Source organism: Falco biarmicus, chromosome 8 (assembly GCF_023638135.1).
Source record: "Falco biarmicus isolate bFalBia1 chromosome 8, bFalBia1.pri, whole genome shotgun sequence".
NCBI lineage: Eukaryota > Metazoa > Chordata > Aves > Falconiformes > Falconidae > Falco > Falco biarmicus.
Genome location: NC_079295.1, coordinates 48675059 through 48700703, shown reverse-complemented (window position 1 = coordinate 48700703; position 25645 = coordinate 48675059). Strand labels below are relative to the sequence as shown.

Genomic DNA, 25645 nt, shown 5'->3' with positions numbered 1-25645 from the left:
GTATAAATTATTTATTTCCTTGATCACACCAACAGTACAGAGGAATGTTACATGGATCGAAAGAAAATGTTGTTCTTTAGGTTATTGCAAAGAATTTGTTCCATGTGGAAAACCATAATTGTAACAAAGGATTTCAATCTAGCCAGTCCAATTGTTGCCCTAACGAAGTAGGACACTTCTTTGGACTGTTGTTTAGTCATTAAATAGGATTCCCTGTTATAAGCCTGCCAAAAGCTGAACTTTTGTCTTACCTCCCTCATTAAGGATCTGAATCTAGCCCTTGGAAATTTTGGGGGTTATTTTGGTGATCAGACTAAAATTCATGTCACTGACTATTCTGTTTCTGGTAGTGGTTTGGAAGAGGCTGCCAAGGGAACAGTATAACAGCAGAGCTGGGAAGAAGGAGCACTGCTGTGCTCTCCCAGGCTGCAGTGACCAAGGACATTCAGTACTCCTCCCTTCAGTTTGGTCTTTGATGTGTCTGGCTACTTTTACACTGGCCAGTATAAAATTCAGGCATTCACAGCATCCTGTAGAAATGAACTGCATAGCTGAGCAAGATTAGCATAAAACCTCTCTCTTTTTGCTTATTTTGAATGTGCATTCTCTTTTTGTTCAGTGCCTTCCAGTGTTTGTATGAGAAACAGTGAACAGTAAGTTTCTCATCTCCATGGTACTTACAGTTTTATAGATTCTGCCATAATCCTCCTCAGTCACATAGTGTCCCCTGACTAAAGAAACCAGATGTCAGGCACAATCCATTTAATGTGCCTAATGGTTTCTTTGTCACATTTGCTTGTTTTCTCTCTCTTTTTTTTTTTTTTTTTTTGTTTTGGTTTTGTAATTGTTTTATTTTTTTAAATGGGAGACCAGGACATCACACAGAATCCAACACAAGGATGCAACATTGAGAGTAACGTAGGGATATCCTGTCGTCTCATAATCTTTTGCCAATAATTCTAATTATTGAGTTATTGCTCTTTCTGATGCAACTGAATACTGAGATGGTGGGGTTTTTTGTGGACCTGTTATAATTATTAGATCCTGTTGCTGTAGGTGATAGCTAGATGACAGTCATTGGTTTTTGAACAGTTAGGATTGTTTTTTCTTGTTTTCACCTCTTTCGGGTTACAGTATGTTTGCCCCCACAGTGTTTGCCATAGAAACATTTCAACTTAAAATTTTTTTACATTTTATATATGGGGCAGAGGGAAATGGATCACTTGCTTTCAAAATTGTAAATTGAATGAAACTGAATTATTTAAATAAACTTTATAAATATTTAGAGATACAATTGATTTTTGTATTACAAATGTACTGTGCTGGAAAGTTAGACAAAGAAATTAGCTTTAGAAACATGACTTACTCTTGCTGCATTAATAAAGATCATAAATAGGTGCTGCTTTTCAAGCTAGAGGGCTGATGTTTGCACTCTTCCTCTTGGAAGAAATAACTCTATATTAACTCAGCTTTGAATGTGTTTTTACAATCAACCTGAGGAGAAAGATGGGCTGAGGTGTCATCCTCCCCTCCCCACCTGTGAGAAAACCAAAAAGCTGCACAAAGCATCTTTTAATTGGGAAAATGCAGTGGCAGCTCCAAACTAATAATGTAAGTACAGGAACGCTTTCAGCTGTCAAACCATGTGGAGGCGGCAATAACTCTCTCGTAAATTATTCGGTTTTGTCAAATAGAAGGTAAAATTGTGTTTGAAAGAATTGCTGTCTGTTTTCTCCAGAATGCAATGCGGCATGTAGCAGAAGAAAAGAAATTATGTCTGAAATTTTCAACGGAGATCAAGAAACTTTTTGACAATTGTGTGCTTAAACTTTTTTTTTTTATGTATAACAGACCATAAATAACATGCCATTGCACAGAATGTCCTCTGCTGTGGTCATGTATGTGAACGTTGCTGCTTCTAGCATGTTCAGTGTTTAAATATGTTTCCATTGATAAGATATGTGGTTGGAACAGATTTCCAGAGATTACATTAATCTATCTGTATCATTGCTTTATCATTGTTTTTCTTTTCTAGGGTGTTCTTAAGAGCCATCAACAAATTTGCAGAGACAATGAACCAGAAATTTCTGGAGAATATGAATTTTGAAGTCCAAGTAAGTATTTAGGCCTTTTAGCTAAGTTGAGGTAGTCCATGCAGGTGTGGTTGTTCTGGTCTGTCACAGCCCCTTCTGGTACTTTATCAGTATCAAAATGACTGTTGATTTGAGCGTGGCAGGATTAGGTCATCTTTGATATGACATAAAAATCATACTTTGATTATTTATGATAAGGCACCCAAATGGAGTATTTTGTACCGTGATTCTCTCAGAACTGGCAAGCAGAAAGCTCTTTTTTATTTCTTAGCCAGCCAAGTGTATTCAGAAAGGCAATCTCTGACGTAATGCACGTAGCCTTTACAATGTCACTGCTGTGTATGTAGGACAGAAAGAGATTAACTTGGATTCCTAGAGTATTTAGCACTTAGTATTTATTTTTAACTTGTAGTCTTCCCTGGCAGGTCTATCTTTATTTATTTTCCCCCTTGTGTGTGTGTGGTTTTCCCTCTTTTTTTTTAATTTTTTTTTTTTAATTTTTATTTTTGTAGTTATTTCTGAAATAATTTTATATTAGGGTTGTTTTTTCTTTGGTTTGCTCAATATCATTCTTCATAACTATTTTGTCATTAATTTTACCATATGTTTGGCTTGCTTCAGATGAAAACGTCTGTAGTTTTCATGTTCATTAAACTGTTATTAAAACAAATGCAGTTTTAGAATCAGGATTTGTCACTAAAGGCGGCTTGGTTATGGTGTGTGCTATAGGCAGAAAACACACTAGCAAAGTACAATATGAAAAATTACTTTATTTCGCTTATATTAACTGTGATTAAGAGTAAATGTTTTTAGTTTGAAAAATGCTTCCTGATTATGAAGTTCTAATCTGTTCATTAGATCATAACTTTCTAACTAGCCATGAAGTTCAGAGAAAGTTCAGAATTCTGCCTTCTTCATTTCTTGGGGTTTATATTTTACAGTTAATCTTGCAACTTGTGATCTGTTTTAAGTGATTCTACTTTCCTGCATGTGAATATTTAGGCTTACTATGCTAAAAACTGTTTAGGTATCGGTCTCTTGGTCCTTTGCATAACATGCCTTGGTCACAGATAGCTGCAGAGCAGTCATTTCAGTGGTTATACAGGATGAGTTTGAAAGACGATAGCAAAAAGAAAGGTAAAACTTGCAATTTATATTCAGTTACAGTGGCCTCCAGTTATGAAACTTAGACATTTTTTCTCATTTTTAATTAAAAATTGTGTACCTTCAAAAAGTGTGACTTTACAGATGTGTATATGTATAATGTTAAGAATTTTGAATTGTAGGGAAAGATGTTTCTTCTGACAAACTTAAAACTTGGTTTTAGTCAATACCTCTGCTGGAAATTCACAAATCTTTGACATATGATATAACCTCTCTTAGGCTACATCAATTTATTAACAACCAATTTGTAGCCTATCGTTTCTATAATACTTGGTCATTTTTACTGCAAAATGTCTCAGTAGTTTTTAAAAGCCAATAAAATATGTCTGGTGGACATCAGTATGTGTAGGTTACCAAACCCATGCAGGCTACTGTGAAGACTGTATCTGCCACAATTTTATTAGGGTCTGTACTGCCTCTTTCAAACGTTAAAGCAGCAGTCGAAACCTGGAACTTTTTTCAGATTCAGTTTCCTCTAACAGTTCTGTGCATTCCAGAATGTTACCAGCTAACCAGGGATGTTACAGTTCAGCACTGAACCTTGTAGTTCAAGAGAATTTGTTAATGCTTGGTCTTTCGTTCATGACTTGTCAAATACCTGGAGGCTCTGAGTAAGCTAAACAATGTTATAGTAAATAAGTTGTGCCCTCTAAGGAATTGCAGTACCCTTGTAGTTTTCACAAGAGCCTTAAAAGTACAAGTCAGGGAGATACCTTACTTCAATGAATAAAAGCTCTGAAAACCTTCTAACAGTACCCTAAATATAGCTATTTAAAAAGCTGCTATGGGACTGAAGGTCTGAATAATGCAAAGCATATTACCTAATTTTCTTAATTAAAAATTAAAATTTTGTTTCCTATTATTATCTGTACATATTCAGATCATGGATACGTGAATATTTTAATGTTCTAATGGTTCTTTTACTGGTTTTTTCATATTTACATTTTTTGAAAAAAATCCATAAATCGGTGTCTTGACACTATTCAGACTGTGAAAACTTGAATATAGAGAGGTACTTAAAACTGCAAATGTTATTAATGAAATGAGAAACTTGAAAGGTCCTTCAGTGCACTTACTTCATTTTCTGAGGATCAACTTTATCCAAATAATTTCTACCAAGAATTTTGCCTAAGTATTGTAAAACCTTTTATGGTAAGAACAGTCTGGGTCTTTCCTAAACAGACCATATTATCCTTAAAGTTACAAAAATTTCCTAAATGCTCCATATTGAGGCATAATGGACAGGAACAAAGAGTGGAAATGGGGAGTAGAAGAAAGAATAGGCTCAACTAATTTTTCTAATTTCTTTTCAAGTCATAGCTGAAGTCTTTCTACTCTGCAGTATAAATCCACTTTTCTTTGTTATGTCCTTTCTGGCTGAGGAAAGTTTGGTTTGGGTGGTGTAATTTTTCGTGTGGATTGCACTTATTTGGATTGTTCTCTAATAGCACGAGTACTGAAATATTTTCTGTAGTCCAAGAAATTTTTTCTGCGTAATTAGAAAATAAGCAAATAACGAGAGAGAGAGACATGGTATATATATTTTTTAATATGAATATATCTTGGCTGTAAGCAAACGCAAGCAGTGGTTAACTCAAAGTGAATGCAAACCTTCTGTTTATGAAATAGTTCACTTTATAGCTACTGTGTAGCTATATTTCTATTTTGATTTGTATGCATATAGAAATATCAGGAATTGGAACAAAAATCTTGCCTTTGCTATTTTGATCCAGGAGGCAATTTCGAAGTAGCATAACTTTGAGTGTTGTGCAGAGCTAAACCTGATAATCCTGTGGCCAGATGGAGCCAGGGCAGCCCACCTGGCACTCCGAGCCTCGGTGTGTTTTGGTCAGGTCCCCGAGTGCCACCGGAGAGGCTGGGTACGCAGCACCAGTAGGTTCCCTTGTGACTATAACCAGTGGGCCAGATACTGATTACAGCAAGGCTGGGGTATGCTTCTGAAAATCAGAACTGAGGCAACCATGTACTGTGGAGTGTAACTTCACCTCAGCTCTTTTTCCGAACTCCAGAAAAATGGGATCTTGAAATGTGCTTCTGCTATTGCTGAGCCTGCCAGAGATTTTGGTGAGCTCGTCCAATGGGTTTTACAAATAATGTCCAGCTGTTTCACCTGGTATAAGGAATAGCAGCTGTGCATCTAAATTTAATCTGACTTTGGAAAGATGTTGTATGTCTGTGTTTTATAAGTGACTACTACAGACCTAAAGACTTCAGTAAATTATTGCATATAAAGTTTCTGTGAAATAAATGGATTTTCACTCAAAAAAATCCACACAAAAATCCAGCCCAAAATAAGAAATGTTTATTCAAGGGCCGGTGATTTAGTATGCAGAGCCTTCAGGCAATCTTGTCTCCACTTAGGAGGATGTGCACTGTTGATTTCTGGTTTCAAAGAAAAAAGGATGAGTAAAGTTCAGATCGTTACTGAGCATATGCAGCAAAAACAATGTCTCAAGACTTGGGAAGCTAAACCAGAGGCAACTATTTTAATATTCCTGATTTAAGCTATAGAAATAGAATATATTGGTATGGGGAAAATAGAGCTACATATCAGTGATTAAAAAAAAAAAAGTTACATCTTTAAGTTCTTTGTAAACAAGTGAACAATTCATACTGTATGTAGGATGGTGTTTTCAAATCTGATTATTAACAAATAGTTGAAGAAATATCTTAATTTAAAAATAATAATAAAAAAGGCAATTTAAAGCAGTGAAGTAAATCGAAGGATTTTTTCACTAGAGTGAGTGATTACATGATAAAATATAGCAAACTAATGAAACAAAACAAGTAGACTATGAAGTAATTAAGGAGCTAAAAAAGGGTATTTTAAACCTAGACAAAAACAATGAAGGCATTTTTTGTGACTCTGTTGAGACTTGTTAAATGGAGGAAAAAAGGTTCCTGGACTTTGTTTTTGTTTTGTTCTTTTCCCTTGCACTCATTATGTGATTCAGGCAGAAAGGAAAGAAGTGGTATCATTTAAAGACCTGTGAAAGGATGTGGAATATCTGATGAACAGTTGTTACAATCTTTAAAGCTATGCATAAAGTTCAAGCCATAGGTTCAGTGATGGAGCTGTTATATACTTCAAACACCAAAACTATGCACAGCACAGCAGTGATGTGTTAAATTTTCTGCCTTAGTATGTAGTAAGTTTGGTTCACTGAGTCCGTTTATGCAGAGAACACTTCTTTAAATTCCAGATTGTCATTGCCATATTTCAAATACAATATTGTCATTGCCAATTTCAAATATGGGGATCAGACAACCCATCCAGATAACTGCTTTGCAGCTGCGCTTTTGCAGCATGGTAGAACAGACACACCGTAACGTGTAAATTCTGGATTTAGGATGTATGAGTTGAGATGGGTTCTTCTGCAGACTTAAAAAACAACAACAACAACAAAACCCCATTAAAAGCTGCAAAATATATTTTGGAAAAAAATATTCCCCGAAAGTCACCTTGGTTTCTTGGGATTAATTATAACAAAAACTGTGTGGTTCATACAATATATACATTCATGTTATCCTCAATAAATGCCTGAGAAGTATATTTCATCTGTGGTAAATAGGACAATTCTGGGACTTTTCAGTACACTTCTCTTTTACCTTTTGTGGTAATTGTACCATCTCATTCAATCAAAAAATGTTACTTTATTTTGACTGAAAACTTCTGTGTTTCAAGACAAAATGTTATATGCATACCTCAAAGATAGCCCTCAGGGTGATAAATAAAAGTGAATAATGAAGGAATAACGTGACTTTCCATAAGCAGTCTAAATACCTTTAACCCCACCCCCCCAAAAATAAATATTGTTTTTTGTACACCCATTTCTATTTTATGCTGAAGAATGTCCAGCTATTTGATTTGCCATTTGATTCACAAGAATTTTTAAGGAAGCAAGTATTGGACAGTAGTGCATTTTTTAAGCCAAATATTATTTGCACATGTGGATATAGAGATCTAGGTATGAAATAAAAATTACGTTCAACTGTGAATTAATATTTTTTGGTTGTTATATAGAAATGCAATAATTAATTGACATTTTATTTACCAGACATGTCTTAACTGTCAATGGTTTCCTCACTTCTATGAATGCAGAGCTAGGAGAGAAGGTTTTGGCCTTTGGGTTTGTTGGTTCTTGGTTTTTATTGTTATTTATTGGTGGGTTTTTTTCACCAGCAGAAATCCTGTTTAAACTTGCAAGTCATCATTTTTTTCCTCTATTTTGTTTGAATGCACCATAAGCCAGTCTTCCATCAGCAGAAGAATGAAGATAACGGTGTTTAATGGTTCACTTCAAAATTTCAGTTAAATTTTCCAATGTGCATGTTACCTTTATAGAATATATGCAGACCTCGTATGGCATATTTTGCTTCTGTTAGCAGCTGATGTCATTAGCTAGATGTTACTTTTCTCTGTTGTCACTGTCAGCTCATGGCTCCATGAGGTTCTGTTTTAGAAGTCTTGCTCTGTGTAGTAAGTATTTCCATTCAGTGACTGCATGCAACTGCAGTCAGTCTGATTTAAAAAAAAAAAAAAAGCTTATTTTTTCATGTTTTTCCTATCTTTCTTGCATGCACTATGCACCATTAATAATTCAGCAGGAATTAGATGTATTTTAGCATCACAAATAGAATTGTGCAACTTATTTTTTATTTTTAAATCTTCGGTTAGAAATCCCAAGATGAAAAGCTTCACTGCTTTATAAATGTACAGGGGAAAATGTGCAATACATTGGGCAAAGATATATATATATATATGATAATGATAGAGATTCTAGAAAACCCCAGGAGATCATTGATAAAAGTTCATATTTAGTGCCACCTGTATTAACTGTACTAGCAATATTAGAATTGTCATATTTTTATATGTTGTATATTGTATTGTGCATTTCAAAATTATCAAACTTCAGAATTTAAAGTTTGTCTTCGATCCTTCTACCAACATGTACCTGGGTCTTCCTAGAGTAACCTATGGTAAGTAATTGACTTTTTTGATGTTCATCTGCAAATTTCTTTGGACTTTGAACTCCTTGCTCAGAATGAAAAAAAAAACAGACGACATAAATTCTAGAAAATTTTGCATACATGAAACTAATTTTCACTGGACTTGGGAAGCGTCTTATTTTAGAGGTTTGGGATGTTTTCCAAGAAGGAATGGTAGGTGTCTGGAGTAGAAGTATTTGCAAGTATTGTTCTTAATCATTGCATCATTAAGCAAGAAGCATATGACAAAACCAAGGAGGGAATAGGATTATGGCATGAAAATACTTACAAGCTAAAAACATATAAACCAAACTTTTGTTGGTTTATATAATGTGCTGTGTTTCTTCAAAGCTTCTGTAAACTTCTTTTCATTAACCTGAAAATTGTTTACCTTTGTTCTGTCCTTTTGAAGTAAATAACCATGCAAAGATATTTTGGTAGCGGTCCCAAATGATTTTCATAATTTTTTACTTTGAGATGCTTAATACTCTGTCTTCCACCCCAAAGGAAACACTACACCTGTCATGAACCAGGCTTCATACCACAGGAATAAGCCCTAAATATTGTGCTTATAACTTCCAGAATTTATGAATGAGTTGTAACTCTGAAAATTGTATTTGTTAAGACTCCACTTAAACAGAATGCAATGCTTGCTTTACTTAATTTTTAATGTTTATCCGTTTGTGAGTTATTCCGAATTTTAGCCTTCACATTCCGCTTATGATTCTGTTTAGTAATTTGTATTTTTCTAGTGTGATATTCTAACAGAAAATCCAGAATAATTTCATGAATTTGGAATTTTAAGACTGCATGATGCAGCCATGTGTGCTATCTTAGTGACTGAATTTCAATATCTGTGGTTGATCCAGTTAATGAATTTAAACCACAAGTTGCTACTAATTTGTTTAAAATTATTTGTTCTCAAAAGGCTCACAAAAATACTTAAAAAATATGTTTCTTTTAAATTATTTAGTTTTAAGTGATGAAGAAATGCATTCCAATATGTGAAAGAGAACATTACTGAATTAAAAGTCACACATGGAGAACGTCATATATCCTAGAAGTCAATGGATCATTTTTTTTATAGATGTTATTCAAAGGTTCAAAAATGTTTTTTCTAGCTAACCTAGCTCAATAGCTGTGGTAGCTACATGTAGTCTGCAATTATGCATATATGCAGAAAGTTTGTAAGTGCCATTTTTTTGACAAAATCAGAGTAATGAACCCAGTATCTGAAATGTATTATGTCTGCTGGTTTCAAGGGGCTGAGCTTGCTTTCACCATAATATCAAAAGAAAAAAATTCAACAGAACTGTCATCTTGTCTGTTTTATGAAATGCTAGGGTACATTTAATATCTGCAGTAATTTGTCAGAAATTCAAAAGTCTTCCAAAGACTTCATGTTTTTCCTACATTATCAAAGAGAATTGAGCAAAGATGTCAGTAGAGAAAACACTAGCTGAAAGGTGGGCAATGGTGCAAAACAGGCATTGGCTTCAGAGGTGGTGTGTACGAGGGAGAAGGCAACAGTGTTTACTTCTGGTAGTTATTCTGGACAATCATCCAGATCTCCTCTTTGTGAGATGGCTTGAAATTTCTTACTACATTAATTCCACATTTTCTAATATGGTGGCTGTAACATTTTCTAGGCGGAAGCCACCATTTGTTTCTGGAGGGAAAAAAAGAAAAAAAGTTAAGAAAAAAAAAGAAAAAAAAGAAGGAAAAATAAAGAAGAGAAAAAGGAAAAAAGGAAAAAAAAATAAAAAGAAAGAAAAAGAAGAAAAAAAGAAAGGAGTTGAGAGATCCTCTTCTTGAAGTTACCGTAGCCTTACACAGAGGGGTGTTCACAGATCTCCTCACGATGCGTGCTGAGCACCACGCTCAGCCAGCTGAGTCGCTGTGTTTGGGAGGGTTACCACACGCCAGGCCAGCCTGTGCTGCTGCTGTCAGATGCTGCATCTCAGTAGGAGTTTGCGATGAATCACTGATAACTCATTACAGAGAGGAGTCACCGCAGCTCCAGCGCACTCTTCCAGTGCTCTGTGCCTAGCTGACTACTCAGCACTGGAGTTCATGTCAACAAGCAGCAAAGCCACTAAGTATCGCACAAATTGGAGCATCAGGGTTCTGGTCCTCTCCTGTTGCTGTGGTGCTTCGGCCCTGCCACATGCTAGGTAACTGGATGTTCAGATGCAAAGCTTCTGTAAATGTTATTGTGGGCTTAAGAGAAAACAAACGAGGCCTCAGAAGTGTTTTTTGGTGGGGTTTTTTTGCATTTTTAATATCTTTTTGTATCAGCTTCTGCCATTTTTCACTATTGAGAGACTACTTTGCCTCACAGGGTTTTAAAGTTAGTTTTGGTACTTAAAAGCTTGTGAGTCTTTAATTTGGATCTGCTATTGAAATGCAAAGTATCGTATTTTTTTCAGCCGTCATAGGGTAGTCTGAGGATGAAAGGCAACTTACTTTATAAATAAGGATATTGAGTCCTTAGAGTGTGACTCTGACAAAGGTGGCATTGAACTTGGAGCTATTAAATGAATAAATAGATAGTTAACTGATGTAATAAGGCTTCATTTTTCTCCCCATAAGCTAGAATGATTTGAGAAATTATCCATTTTGCTGGTGTAATTGACATATGCAAAGTATCTTCCCTTCACACCAATATATACAGCTTCTCAAGGGACTGAAAGCTCTAAATTGGTAAAATTAATCTTTTAAAATCATTGATAAGACCTTTCAGGGCATAAATATCATTTATCCTGGGGAAAAGGCTCGGAATTAGTATTTACTACTAGTATACTGTCAAAAATTAGATATGAACATAATTTAAATGTTTGCATTAAGGGGGAAAAAGGTGCTGCCCTACTAGTGCTCATATGAAAATGTAGGTTTTAATAAGGCTGTGATTCGTTTGGGTGAACTCAGAGCATCTTTGAATGGTGTAATATGTAACATTAATAACTGTCTCCAATGAAATGCTACTGGAATCTGTGTGTCTGCACCAGGGTTAACTATGCTCCCTGGACTGTAAATACTTGGAGACAGAAACAGCCCTCCTAAGGGCTTTTAAATAAGCAAGCCTGCTAAGGAGAGCTTTAGCTGGGCCTTGAAGGGTGGGATAAATTAAATTCATATAGAGGATGTTTGAGAACTTTATGTTGTCTGGGAAATATCTGGGGTTTTGTGTGTGTCTCTGTGTGTTACTCTCTATTTTCCTGGTTATTTGTGCACAAGAGGGGCTTCCAGGTTATAAAGGCCAGAGGTCGGTTAAGTTTTTGATGAAACACTATTTCCAGGCTGTTTGGTGTGGGTTCCCAATCTAGGGTTGTATTTCAACATAAAAATTAAGAGCTCTGTAATGATGCTATATGGTTTCTTTCCATCCTGAATACATTTACCATTGCCTTTCTACTGTCCCATTGTTACCCCATGCATATTTTTAGATGCAGCTATATTTTTGAAAGAAATGTCTAAAGCTATTGCTGACTGCTTAGAAGCTTCTGAGAATAGTGTTTACTTCCTTGAATTTGTGTTTTGTAGTGGTTTCTTTTTTCCCTTTCCATCTCTAGCATGTGAGAGAAGTACTTCATTTTGGTTGTCTGGAGAACAAGTAATTCGCTTTCAGAAAGAGCGAGCTGTGCACTGGAAATACATGGGTTTTTCTTCTAGTTCAAGTACATGACTCAGTACTATTAGTAGTTATTTAGGGATGTATTTTGCCCTTGTTTCATGTAGACAGCTCTTAACAACATATATTGGAATTTCACACAAATCGTGATTGAATTAGAATCCAAAGAAGTGACAGTAGATACCTTTTGAAGTAGTTCTCAAATACAGTGTAATTACACTGGGTGCCTTTAGCTCCAGGTTGTTAAGATTCACTGGCATGTAATGTATTTCACTAGTCCTGCTATGGTTCATGGTTTAATGTTGTTAGCTATGAATTTCATATGAATCTTTTTTTAGCAATATTTATTCAGTTGCTGTGCTATTAAGAGCAAGTGTGTAGTGGTGGTTATTAAAATTCATCTGTCTTTTCTGCTAATTGCATAATACTAATGATGTACATCTTTGCATAATACAAAAATCTTATACTGCTTGCATCATTTGGTTTTGTAAATTATTCAGCATTATGCGTAGCTTAATATTATTCCTGCTTTTCTCAAAAGTATTATAATTTCCTTATATTCGATTTACAGCTTTGGAACAACTATTTTCATTTGGCTGTGGCTTTTATTACCCAAGATTCACTACAGCTAGAAAACTTTTCCCATGCAAAATACAACAAAATCCAGAACAAGTAAGCAAAAATGTGTACTTCAGCTTATGTCTCTTATTGTGTAGTAAAATGGTGATAAAGATAATGATAACAATACCTTCTATATTTTTTCCTAGATATGGAGATATGAGACGTTTAATTGGCTTTGCTATCCGTGACATGTGGTACAAACTTGGTGAGTAGGCAAAGGAGCTTAATTGCAACTGAATCCACTGCTTGTTTCATTGAAAAAAAAATTCAGAAATTTATACTGGAATGGAATGTCCAGTGGGATGGTGTCAGTGTTAACACTGAAGGACAGCTCTTCAGCTTCGAGCATGGAACAAGCATATAGCTTATTCTGTATAGAAATCAACGTACAGAATTAATGTGCATGGTGCGCTGTATGCTTTCTTCTTCCACGTAATTTGCTGGTTTATTCATAAATACAATGTAGTGCAGCGAACCTCCCCATCTCCCTAATATACCACATCTATTGCTAAGAAACTGTCTCCAAACAGGGACATTTCCATCCCTCATGGGGTGTCAATGCCTGCTGCAGAGGCAAGAGGAATTCCCTGACTCTCCCCTTAGTGTGTTTACATTTTACTAATTACCTTTCCTCTCACCCTGCCTCGGTCAAGTAAGTTTTGCAGTGTGTGAACCTCTGACTCAGCAATGTTGCGAGGTAAACTAAGCTATGGAGAGGCATAATATTACCCTATATTATTAAACAAAGAAGCCAGCTATGATTTTCAAAACGCACTGAAAGGGATGGTTTCTTATTATCCAAACTTATTTAGACTATTTGTTTTACCCTGGAATTTTTTTTTCAGTTCTTATATTAGGATGTGTGAAATTTCTTTATGATCTCTATTAAACTTGCTAGTTTTTAGGTGTGCCAGTGTATCAGTGCTTGCCTGGAGATTTCAGATGTTTCCATCACGTTGTACATACTCCTTCTTGTCATATATACCCCTTTCAATCTTTCTTTTCTTAGATTTTTTCTTTTACTATTTTTTTGTAGAAAAAAAATTATGCATCAGTATACTCTGGTGTATCAAAAAGATGCAGTCAGGATTTTAAAGGTTTTGATACTTTTGCTGATGAAATGGTGAGCTCTCAAACATGTTTTCAGCATGGTCATTCACTTTCTAATTTAACACCATTGTTGTCCTTTTTAATACTGCTAGGTGTAAATCTGGAATTAAAATTTTTCAATTTAGCTTTTGATCCTAGAACCATTAACATCTGTTTCTTAAAATAAAAGTTCAAGTTTTCATTTTACTACAAAGTACAAGAGATCTGTGTATTTGAGCTTTCCTGTTTGCATCCTACTCAGGCTGAATCTGAGAGTCCATGTCAAAGACAGTAAACACAATGGCTTTTTAAAACTGTAAGGACCTTTAACAGTTTTGTCTAGCATAATGTTGAAGACCAAAATATTGTTTTCTGATATCCACATGCATTATTACTTTATTTAAATAATATTCTTACATACCAAATGGAAAAAGTGAGACAGAATTTTTTCAAACTAATGTGCAATAATTCTTAATAAATAATGCCCCTTCCATTTATTTTCTATAATTTTCAGACTCCCTCTGTAGCTTTAATAAAAAGGAATCTGCCTGCTGAAAAGCAGTAGGACATCTGAAGTATAAACCACTTTTGATGGATAAACATACAAGATTGAAACAGGCAAATGCATGTCAAAGAATCTCATACCGTGACCTCTGTAGTGCCTTTCAAATTCTAAATAAAATTGCCATGTTCTCTAGGGCAGAGTATCTTCCTTTGTCCTTTTCAGTCATTGTAAGGTTTGAGGAAATGTTACTCATGATTTCTGACATGGAAATAACAGTTGCTGATGGCAGTATAATCTTCAAAAAGCTTTATAATTTTTTTAATTTAAAAAATATTTTTATTTATGTATTTAAAGTTGTGTGTTAAGGTCTTTTGGTTATAACTGTAATGTTAGTCTCTCAGTCGAGCAATAAGTGTTGCTATCATTTAGCTGTAAGTTTCTTCTTTCTACTCATACTAGAGGATTGCTTGGGAAAGTCAAGATTTATAGAGGTGAATGGATAGCTACATAACACATGAATTTCTATGGTTTTCAAAAATTACAGACCTCTAAGGCCTAATACATATAAGTATTGGAAGTTACTCAGTCGTAAGATTCTTTTCAATCTTATTGACATTACTGATTTAACTAGGATTAATAAAGATTTTAAACAACATGAGTGGAAGAAAAAATAATGTTGCATAAAACTGTTGAAGTCAGTTCAGTTATGCTTAGAGTTAGTATGGCACCCATATAAAAGGAAAATCAAAATCCTTTTTAATTACAGAACAAGTGTGGTCATACCTACTTATGAGAATATTTTTTTATCTCCTTAAAAGCTTTGGGCAGTATTGACGTTCTTACACAGATCATTGGATTTTGCTGGTGGTCTGCTCCACATAGCAAATGTTTTTCTTCCCCAAGAAACAAGCAACATTTGAAGAACATCTTGGATCTGGTTGTTTATGCAGATTTGGATTTTCGCTGGCAGCTGATGGAACAGTTGTGCTACAAGATAATTTTGTGTGGGTTTAGGAGTTGAGTTGTAATAGCTAGTGTTTCTATTATTGCTTCCAATGTTTGATGCTTTGGTTGGTTTGTTGTATTGGTTGCATTATTTTATGTTATTCAGATCTGAAAGCAAGTAACATTTTTCTCCTTCATAAGCTAGAAAGGCTACACCATGTGACATTGTTGTGTGGTGCTGTCCTACTGATAGAATTGGGGACATTCTTAGGTTTTTACTGCCTTCTACTCTCAGTATTTAAAAGATGTCAAAAGCTGAGAAACTGAAATGTTCACTGAAAATGTCAACTCAGCTGGCATATATGCTTATTTCTGGCACTGAATTCTGGCATCCTAGAATGAGACTGTATCCATTAACATGCTTTCCGTTTTTGAGAAAGAATAGAGATGAGTGACTAAGTCGTAAGACTTCATCAGCACAGATACTTTAAAACACCGCTTTAAATTATTGCAAGTCCTAAATGTTTTCCTATTAAAAATATTGGGGTTTTTTTTCTCTCCTCTCAAATACCTGATTTGTGTTTCTGTTTAAGGCCAGAATAAAATTTGCTTTATTCCGGGGATGGTTGGCCCCATCTTGGAAATGACTCTTATTCCAGAAGTTGAACTACGAAAAGCCACAATCCCAATTTTCTTTGACATGATGCTGTGTGAATATCAAAGGACAGGAGAATTCAAAAAGGTAATTAAAAATACTCTGAAAATTCATTAAAAATGTCATGTGTTCAGTTTATTTCTGGTAAATGTGTGGTGTGGGCTTTTTTTCCTAAAGAAAGTAAAATCCAAAATATTAAGAACAAAGGAATAGTTCTTTTGCAAGCGAATGTAGGCTCTCCTTAGTGATTTACTTGGACTTAAGTAAAACTTTCATCAAGACAAGAATAAAGTGCTGGAGCAGGGGCTCTGAGAGTTTGCAGGATCTTTATCAAAACTTTCAAAATTTTACTGAAAAAGATTCTGAGCAGCAGGACATGACATTATTCAGCCCTCGGTTAAATAGGAGTTAGAATTCAGTGACCTCTAGGGGTCCTTTCTAATCTAAATTTTTCATTATATCCCTTCCTTGTGACATAGATACTGATAAGCCACAACTTCCAATTTTTAATACATATCTGACAGATGTAGCAATGAAAATTTTATTGTGTATTACCAGATTTCTTAGGAAACTCTAACTTTTGTCAATATTTATTGTGGGAAAAAACACCACTGTGAAGAACTGATATTCCTAAAACATTTTCCACAGTCATTTTGAAAAGGGTTTTAAAATTACAAGTATTAAATATTTTTTGTTGATGGTGGGGGGATGGTGGGACAGGACATTTGGGAATGTGATCTGGCTTGCTGTGGCCACCTGGGCACTGAGTATCTGCCAGCTTCTTTCCTAGCTGACTTTTCCATTCTCTGCAAGCTCTTTGGGCATGGGCTCACCTTATTCTATGTTTGCATGCTGCCTTTCAGAGGAAATTTTAAATTGGAGATTCAGGCTTTGTAGTTACACAAACAATTAATTCAGAACAATCTGTGTCACGGTAACTGGCAAACAAAAAGTCATAATTTTAGACTTTCATAGGAAAGTAAATATAAATATCTTGCTCATGTACCAAGCAATGTTTAATACTTGAAATCATGTGGGGCATTTCTGTGTCGACAAAGTGTGGAACAAATGAGCAGATGGAATTTCCATTTTGGTCTGTGTTCCCCAGTGCAAAGCTTTTGGTTCAAGGCCAAGATTAAAAATCACTTTGCTTCTGTGCATCTGTTCTATGTCCTAATAGTCCTATATTTGCTGCCTTAAAAATGTTTTTTTGCTCTTGGCTTATACTTCATCTCTTGGGAGAGATGCACCGATCTGTACAGACCAAAAATCCTGAAAACTCATCAGTCATACTGGCCGACTAACAACAACAGCTTAGGAGCCTGGATGGGGCCAGACACTTAGGTCACCCTTAAATGACTTATTATGCTAATATAGATAAGTTTCAGGTGATATTTTTTCAGTGCTGGGAAGCGAAGATGTTCATTATTGCAGCTTAAACATGAGCAAAAAAAAATATTTTTTATCAGATGGCACCAAAACTATTTCATAACTGAACAGCTGAGCCTCATTGGATTCTAATGTTCAACTTCAGCAACTGCAATCATTTACTAGTCAAGACTTGTAGGGTTTGTTCTCCCCTTTCCTATGGATGAAGTAATTAACATGTATTTCTTAAACTTGCACCTGTAAGTTTGGCAATTTTATTTTTAAAAATAGATATTTTAAAGGAAAGGCACATTAAGTTTTGTGACTTAAAATTATTACCATCTTAATTAGAAAGGGTAAAGAATTAATATGAAGAGAAAATTATTTGATACACAAACATGTAAACTCCAGCTTTTTGCAAGTGGACAATTTTCATATACAGGTTGGCATTTAGTGTTATAAAGGGTATTAAATCTTTAGTATAAAATTTTGAGAATGATAACGTTATTTCAAGACTGCCCTAGGCACTCAGGAGCCTAGAGTGACATTCAATTAAACCATAATTTTGCTGAACTTTAAAAGTAAATGATTTATTTCTAATCTAATCTTCTCTAATGAGAGAAGGGGGGAAAGCACAGAGACATCTTTATTAGTTGAGTCTCTACTGGCACTGGATCTAGAGCTTGTCTGGTACCTCCCACATGATTTAATAAACTTTACCTAAAAAGCTGATTTTGTTAACCTGATGTGGTACTGTGCTGAGGCTGCTGTGTGGCACTGCTCCATCCTGGGTGTGCACACACATTATCGTGGTGTCACCTCAAGAGGTTGTCTCCTGCTTTATGCATACAATGTGTGCAATAAGGATATGAAGATATTTGAATTTATCCAGTAGGAATTGAATTTTATTTAGCTATTTCTAGGAGATCAACTAATCCCAGAGAAAACAAAATTCCACTGCTGCTTATCTCAAGAGCTATGGACTAGATATGTATACATTTAATGGAATGGAATTTATACAGAGGTGTGTGGCATACTAAGGCATTTTCTTTGCAATCCTTCCTTTTCATTTGCACATTTAACTTCCATTCACACAGAATTAATGTTATATAAGCTTGTAATTTTAAGTTTAATTGAAGATGTAGGGAGGAAATAATTAATATCTAGTAATTTTAGTTGTCAAGGCTCCGTCTGTCATTAGCTCAAAGAGCTAGGAATCTTGGAAAGGCAATTTATTGAAATTAGGTTCAGTGGCTCTGGATAGAAATTCCTGTAAATATATCCCATTCTCCTTCAGGTATAAAGGGGTGCTTATTGCCTATGTGTTGGACACATGATGTTAAAAGCATCCCATCCTCCAACTGTAGGCAATCTATCTTTTCTTGAAAGGTAGGTAGGGTTGTGCATTTTATTAAGATTTCCCAAAGCAAGACACATCATCAAGCAGCCTAGTACTATTTCTTATAACTGATAATCTGAGCCCAAAACCTAGAAGGACTTCAAAAAACCCCCCAAACAAGCAAACCTAAATAATAATAATAATAATAATAATAATAATAAATTAGCTCTGTGCAGAAGAAATGGAAACATCATTTAAACAAACATGGATTCAAGTTATGTTGTGATTTAACTTGGCTTAGGAAATATTATTTCATCTGTGTTTATATTTTTATTCAAATAAGTAATTGTGTTTGGTATTTTCAGTTTAGTATCTCTCATTGGTTCCACCAGTTGCTGAAGTTATCTGGGAAAGGTTTAATTTGCTTTCTTTCCTGGTTGTTGTCGGACTATGTCAGAAAATAGTGCTGACTGATGGTTTGTTCTTGGGTTTACCTAGTTATTGCTCGAGTTAGAAGCTAGATGTTTATTCTTAGTGAACCTATTGGAGTCTCATATCTTTCTGAGCTAACAACTGTAAAAGGTTACTAAATAAGTGAATACAGGTGTTCTTAGGAAGCTCCTCTGGCATGTGACTGACAATTGCTCTAAATATTTCTTTATTTCTTACATATTTCTTTTCATAACATATTTCTTACCCTTCATTCTTGAAATTTTATTATGCATAAGGATTTTAGAAGGATGTGAGGTCATCCCATTAGCAGAAACCAAGTTTGTATGGCTTGGTGTTCCAGACAGATCCATGTAGAAAAACCAGAGACGTTTTGTGGTTTGGTATGGAAGAATGTTCAGAGATGTGGAGGTTTCTTGGATCTATTAGACAGATAAGCAAGTGGCTTAAAAGCCAAATTGGTGCCAATGACAATTAGACACACTCTGCTTAAGTTAGAGGAGAAATACTCTTTCCAGGGCTTAATTTTGGTACAGACACATCAAAACTTTTTGTTATATTTCTACCAGCTGCTTTATTTTGGTTTAAGCAACTGGCTTTTATGCAGCTTGTTGAGAAACTGCAGGAAAGATGCTTAGGAAGAGGTTTTGTTGTTCAGATCCAGCATCTGTGAAATTATTGCCTCGGAGAACTAATCAATTCCCTACCTGCTGAATAAGTACTAGGAAGGTTTCAAGAGGTGGGGGATTTTCTGCAGGTGCCTGACTTGCACCATATTCACAGATTTCTGTCCTACTGCAGTAAGTCCACGGATTTCAGCTCTAGAAAATGACCGGACTGAATGTTTTTGCTTAATATTGCCTTGTCCTGAAACTGCTGTGTACTGCTGTTTCCCATGTTACTAATACACATATATATGCTAACACACGTAGAAATTGATTCTGAGCCCTTTAAACTTCTTTTTCAGCCTGGACCAGCCAGAACGGTTTGTTTTTTTCTGTTTCCTCTATATTTCAGTGGTGACTCTTTATTTTCTATCATTGGTATAGTATGTACTGTTACACTGGCTAAGTTTGTAATTAGAATACAGATCTTTAATTTTGTAATTAGAATACTAGTCTTTAATTTGTATTCTAATTACAAAAGCTATTATATAGAGCAGCAAAACCTGCAAGTAACAGGACACAGAATTGTTCTGGATCACAAAGTATTGGTACTCCTAACAAACCAAAATTCTTTACGGCCTTTAAAGAAAAAATAAGGTTCCCTGTTATGTGACACTCCTGGAAAAAAAGTATTTAGAAATAGTACTAATAAATAAATAGCCTTTTCCTTCTACTGAAATCAGAAAATGGGATTGTTGTTTCTACTGAACAATTTATAGTTTTCTCTGAGAACGTTATGGGAAGTAATCTCTCTGAAATAGAGACTGAGATCTGAACTCATTAAGTATTTTGAGGAGCAGTGTAGAGCCTATTCAATACACCATTTATTGCCAACTTCTGTTGAAATACTCGACTACGTGCCCCACAGTTCTGCTGGAGTTAGTCCTATGCTGCTGTTAATGTTCCTCATATGTGTACTATACAGGTTTTCAAATTCATATTCAGCAATGACCTTTTATATGTAGGCATCTTGCTGATAATTGCAACATATTTTCCTTAGTTTTCCCCTTCATCCAGGCAGCAGAATATTTTAACTATTCTATCTATTTAAAGCAGTGCTATTCACATTTTCATGAACATTACTTTCCTACTCAGCCGTCTTAAAATACACTATACCTGGTGCTGAGCTGGAGAAGTCGCCTCTCTACACCATTGTACAGAGTCTACGCAAATTGTATCCAAGTTCTTCTGTATCATATTGACCCCTTGTGAAGTGTTTCAATATTTCTATTTGAAGCATAGCTGCCTGGTGCTGCATTATAATCCTACAAACAATTTTGGTTTCACACATTTACAGCTGTGGTTTTGTTGTTTTCATTTGGTCTGAGACATAGGAAGTGGATGAAATTGCACCTTCTAGAGAAGAGAGGAATGTATCTGTGTTGCCTAATTTTCTGCACCTATTTTTTTCCTTTTGTGTGCGATAAGTGCAGAAGCTAGACCACTCAAGACACTGTTTCAAAGCTCCTTGAAAGAACTAATGGCCCACTTCAGCATTCTGCCTAAAGAGCAGTTTGCAGCATCGGGATGACCCAGTAGATCCAGGGCTGGATGCACGGCTTCCTGCTGTCTTTGAGTACTGGTTGAGTAATCCTGCTAGTTCTTGTGTCTCAGTACGGAATAGTAGTCATTGCTGTGAGAAGATGAAACCTGGGAAATTCTACAGTGAATGGGTAGCAAACATATGAATATAATTTTTGCCATATTTGAGTAATGTGTTCATATGATACTCAAAGATTTTAGTAGAAAACTTGGGGTGAGGAGGTTGAGGTCCTTTGTGACTGCATAAAGATGACATTGACAGCCACATTGGAAAAGTTTAAAAAAGCGTTGGTATTAAAAGCTTGTCATTCTGTAACTGTTCTTTTCAAGTCTATACCAAATTCTTTTCTCATATGATGATATCTGAACATGATGCAATTAGTTGGATGCAAACAAAGAATGACTTTGCATTAAGACTTTGAAATTCATGTATTGCATTTCCTTTCAGAAGACATACCCAAATGAAATGGAAGCTTAGTGAAAGTGTATGTCCAGGCTTTTGGCATTGCTAAAAGCCCAGACTATGAATCAAACCAATGAATCTTGAAATGCTTTGATAAGTTCTAACGTTTTCATATAAAAAAACAAAATGAGATGTCCAAGAATGAAATATCAAAGAAAATCATCAGGCAAGAGCCTTAGAAGCAATGAAAGTAAAGGCTAAGCACAGAACACAGTCAAACTGGTTTAGAGAACAAGACAATATTAAAAGTATTCCCACTGTAGTTAGAGCTAGAAACCAGTCAATAAATAATGGCTCTGCCTTGAAGGGGTTTTCCATTGGTGCTGTACTTATTTGTGCTGAGTTTCCAAACTGCAGGTGCAAAAAGATACCTGCTTCTTCACAACAAAATATTTGAAGCTTGGGAAAAAATATGCTAATGGACTGGCTGTTTTTTAGTGATTTTTTTTCTTTTAGCTTTTTAAAACCTGCAGCATCTTAATATTTATTTCTGCTAAACTTATTGAATTAAATTATTTTTTACCATGCAATATTTTAATTACATTAATTTTAATTATTGTTCTGGTTTCCAAGATTGACAATAGATATATCAGATAGATTATTTTAAAACACTATATTTTTTGAACACTTCTTTTTGTTGTTGTTTCGGAAGGGCAACAATGAGTACACCCAGTAATTTGGTTCAAAATGCCTGGGTCTACACTGGACAATATTAACGGGGATATATTTTCCTTTTTCCTTGGAACCATCTCCCAAAAATTTCCAACTGACTTTAGTTACTAGGATCTTTTTCCCCTAATTTTCCATTGATATTTTCATTTTATATTGGGAAAAAACAAACAAACAAACACAATCTTTTGTATTTCTGTTATGTTTATGATACATAAATAACAACTATTTGAGAATATATTTCAAACATGGAAATGATAATGCTTGAAGCTTCTTGGGAAGTGTGTGTGTGGGATCAACCCCAAAGAACCTATATATGTGTATTACAGTTTCTACAGTTTTAATTTCCTAGATCTGAATGCAGTCTGCATAATATATGGTAAAGACAAGGTAAACTAATTACAAACTCTAAACTGAACGTGTTGGAATGGATTAACCCTTTCAAGATCATAAAGCAGTTTCCCATACATAATGCATTGCAAAGGCTTTGAAATGACAAATTCCAGTTGTACGTTTATATTGAAGTAATACCGTAACATTTATATAATTAAGGTATGGTCCTGCAAAGTGTGCTTGGTTAAAATATAATCCAGGATGTACTTCAATTTCTTTAAGAGCTAATGGTATATTACTATGGTATATTAATGGTATATTACTGAGAAATTCTCCAGAGATGATGTGGGAGTTTATTACACTTTAAAGATGTCAAACTATTGCCACTGAAAATTTGTATGTGTATTTGTAATGACAATTTTTCAGGTTATTGTCATTTTCCCAGATAACTTTTTCCTTACCTGTGTGACAAACTTTGAAAATTGGCTTTATCTTCTTCTGAATATTGTAAATATTGTTCCCTTGCCCAATTATGTAAAACTACCTGAAGCGTACATGAGAGAGTGATACAGGGTGTAACAAAAGCAGCAAGTAAATAATATAGATAACATCTTCAGATACCCAGATTCAAGAAATTCATTACAGGAATGACCTAGCCCAGTTGTCAAGGGTGACGCTGCGAACTGGGATGTAGTGTTTCTCTGCAAGCCAAGTTTGGGATACAAGGAGACCTAGAAGCCTTGGAGTTTTAAGACATGGCTGATCAATAATAGCTAACAAGGTGTGATCAGTGGAGAAATATTAACAATATTTAATTTTTTCTCTCTTTGTATGCACACAGGCTGTATAGGTTCTTTTTCAGTTCCGACAGGGAAAAAGGTACTTTTTGACCTTACAAGTAGAGAAATAAGGCTGCTGATGGCTCCAAATGAACTGGTGTCATAACTGTAAAGTAAAATTGAAGAAATAGTGCAGTAGAGGGGAAAGAATTGTGCCTAACTACAAAAATAGCTTGTTGTCTTTGTTTATACGCCACTGTTTTCTAATTAGGGTCTAGATCAGCCTAACAAATAGCAATTAAGTGAGGTATTGCATACCGTAGGATTGATCCTATTTTATCTGGGTGAAGGTGGTTCTATTTACTCTGAAATCCTGCATTTCAAATTAGAGATGCTCTATGAAAACCCATGATATTTAATGGTTTTTATTAAATAAAATAACTCTAAGCCTAATTCCTCAGGATATTTTATCAGTTTGTACTAAGAAACAGCTGTCTACAGATAGTTGGATGTGCGTTATTCAAGTGTTTAACCCTGGGGAATATGTGATATAACTATACAGAGATATTATTTTGATGCTGTATTGAAATATGTTTGACATTTGGATACCTGCTCCATGTTTTGATTTTTCTTTCTTTATTAGTTTGAAAATGAAATAATTTTGAAGTTGGACCATGAGGTTGAAGGAGGACGAGGTGATGAACACTACATGCAGCTGTTTGAATCCATGTAAGTACTGTGTTGGAATAACAAAGGCCTTCAGGATGTGTTTTTATCTTACTGTTTCCACTTCTCATGTTGGTAATCTCACTTAAAAATCAAACAGAATCTCAGCAGCTTATTTTAATGAAGGGACTGGAAATAACCTACTGTTTCAGTGAACCTGGTCTGAATTGTAGTTTTGCTCATTGAAATAATTTTCCTGGTTGCTTTTGAGTATTTTGTGCTGCAGCTAAATTATGAAGGAATTATACCTAACCTACATTTCTCTATCCAAGAAATCCCTGCTTGGATAACTTTCAAGCAATGATAATTAAAAATTCACCCCACTTTTTAGTCTTTCCCATTTTTCTTTATATAACCTTTCTTGGTTTTACTTCACACTGCTAAGAAGGAGGTATTTAAGATGTCTTATTTGCTTTTCTAGTCTAGATTGAACTTTGAGATTATTCTCTGAATTTACATAAAATTACTATCCTGGATTAAGAATATTGCAGGGTGCTATGGTTTAATTAAAACATCTCTATTTCTGTATTTCTAACAATCCCAAAGCCTATAACATCTCCTTCTCTTCTTGGCCACCCACATTCAGTTTTAATCTTGGACTTAATGGCTATGTCTTCCCTCATGGCAGGCTGCGTGTGAGGTTTGGGGCATTGGTGGAATCCTTGCACCTCCCTCTGTGAACCTGGTCCTAGCTTTGTGCCTTAGACTGGAACAGGGAGAAAGTACGTCGCTCAGCATACACTGACTCAGGCATTGATAACCTAATGGTTATTAAGTATAAAAATTCTATAGCACTTTGGCTACCTGACAAAATCGATAGTCTTTGTGACATTGAATGGGTACATTTTTACTTTCTCAAAGCCTGCTACCTTGTCTGTGTTGTATTTTTGTGTAGGGGGTGGAAATCTTTGCAAAGTCACATCCCTTACCATGTGAAGCATGAAATCTTTGCGTATGCCACAACGGAAAAAAGTTTAATTTCAGTGAAGAAATAATTTTGTAAAAAATACTGAATTACTTAACTTTTACATATTGTTATTTAATTCTTATGTGAATATTATGTGGTTATGTTCTAATTAAATAGTAAAATTTAAAAGAAATATTATTTTCATCAAATGTAATTAAAATATTAATTGTTTCTTTAGTGTCTGTTCTGTGAGGAGGCAGGTAAAATACAGAGAGGCAGGCTTGATAAAAGTGCAAGTACTGACACTTTTCAAGCACTATAAATCTATTTGAAATTGATGCACTGGCAAGGACAGATGAAGTTTTAAAAATGTCTCGTTTACTTCCTAACATGCAATGACTATGTAAACTAGGAGCAATAAAGACATTTTTCAAATTGGATTGTTTACTGTTTGGCTTCAAGCCTCAGGACAGCAAAGAGGTGACCCAGAGATGTTCAGATTAGCTCTTGGTACGACCAAAACCAGACCTGCAAATACATAGTTTTCTTGAGCCCACTGCTGCAGAGCCTAAACACTGATGCCTGCCTGAACTGTCGGTACAGTTCATCATCTTTCACACTGGGCATTCAGCTGACACAATGGACATTTATTGCAGTGCTAAACTTTCCTTGCTGCTAGTAAGTTGGTTTT

The 25645-nt window shown here is 35.1% G+C and overlaps 1 protein-coding gene across 3 annotated transcripts in view; it reads left to right on the top strand.

The window, feature by feature from the left end:
* The window catches only part of DOCK2 (dedicator of cytokinesis 2), a 197751-nt gene that overhangs the window by 136655 nt on the left and 35451 nt on the right, over nt 1-25645 (top strand). For all 3 annotated transcript variants that reach the window (XM_056348606.1, XM_056348605.1, XM_056348607.1), the window contains exons 30-34: nt 2036-2114; nt 12470-12570; nt 12666-12724; nt 15652-15800; nt 23965-24050. In XM_056348606.1, coding sequence (XP_056204581.1) covers nt 2036-2114; nt 12470-12570; nt 12666-12724; nt 15652-15800; nt 23965-24050 — 474 coding nt within the window. The remainder of the gene's footprint in view (nt 1-2035; nt 2115-12469; nt 12571-12665; nt 12725-15651; nt 15801-23964; nt 24051-25645) is intronic.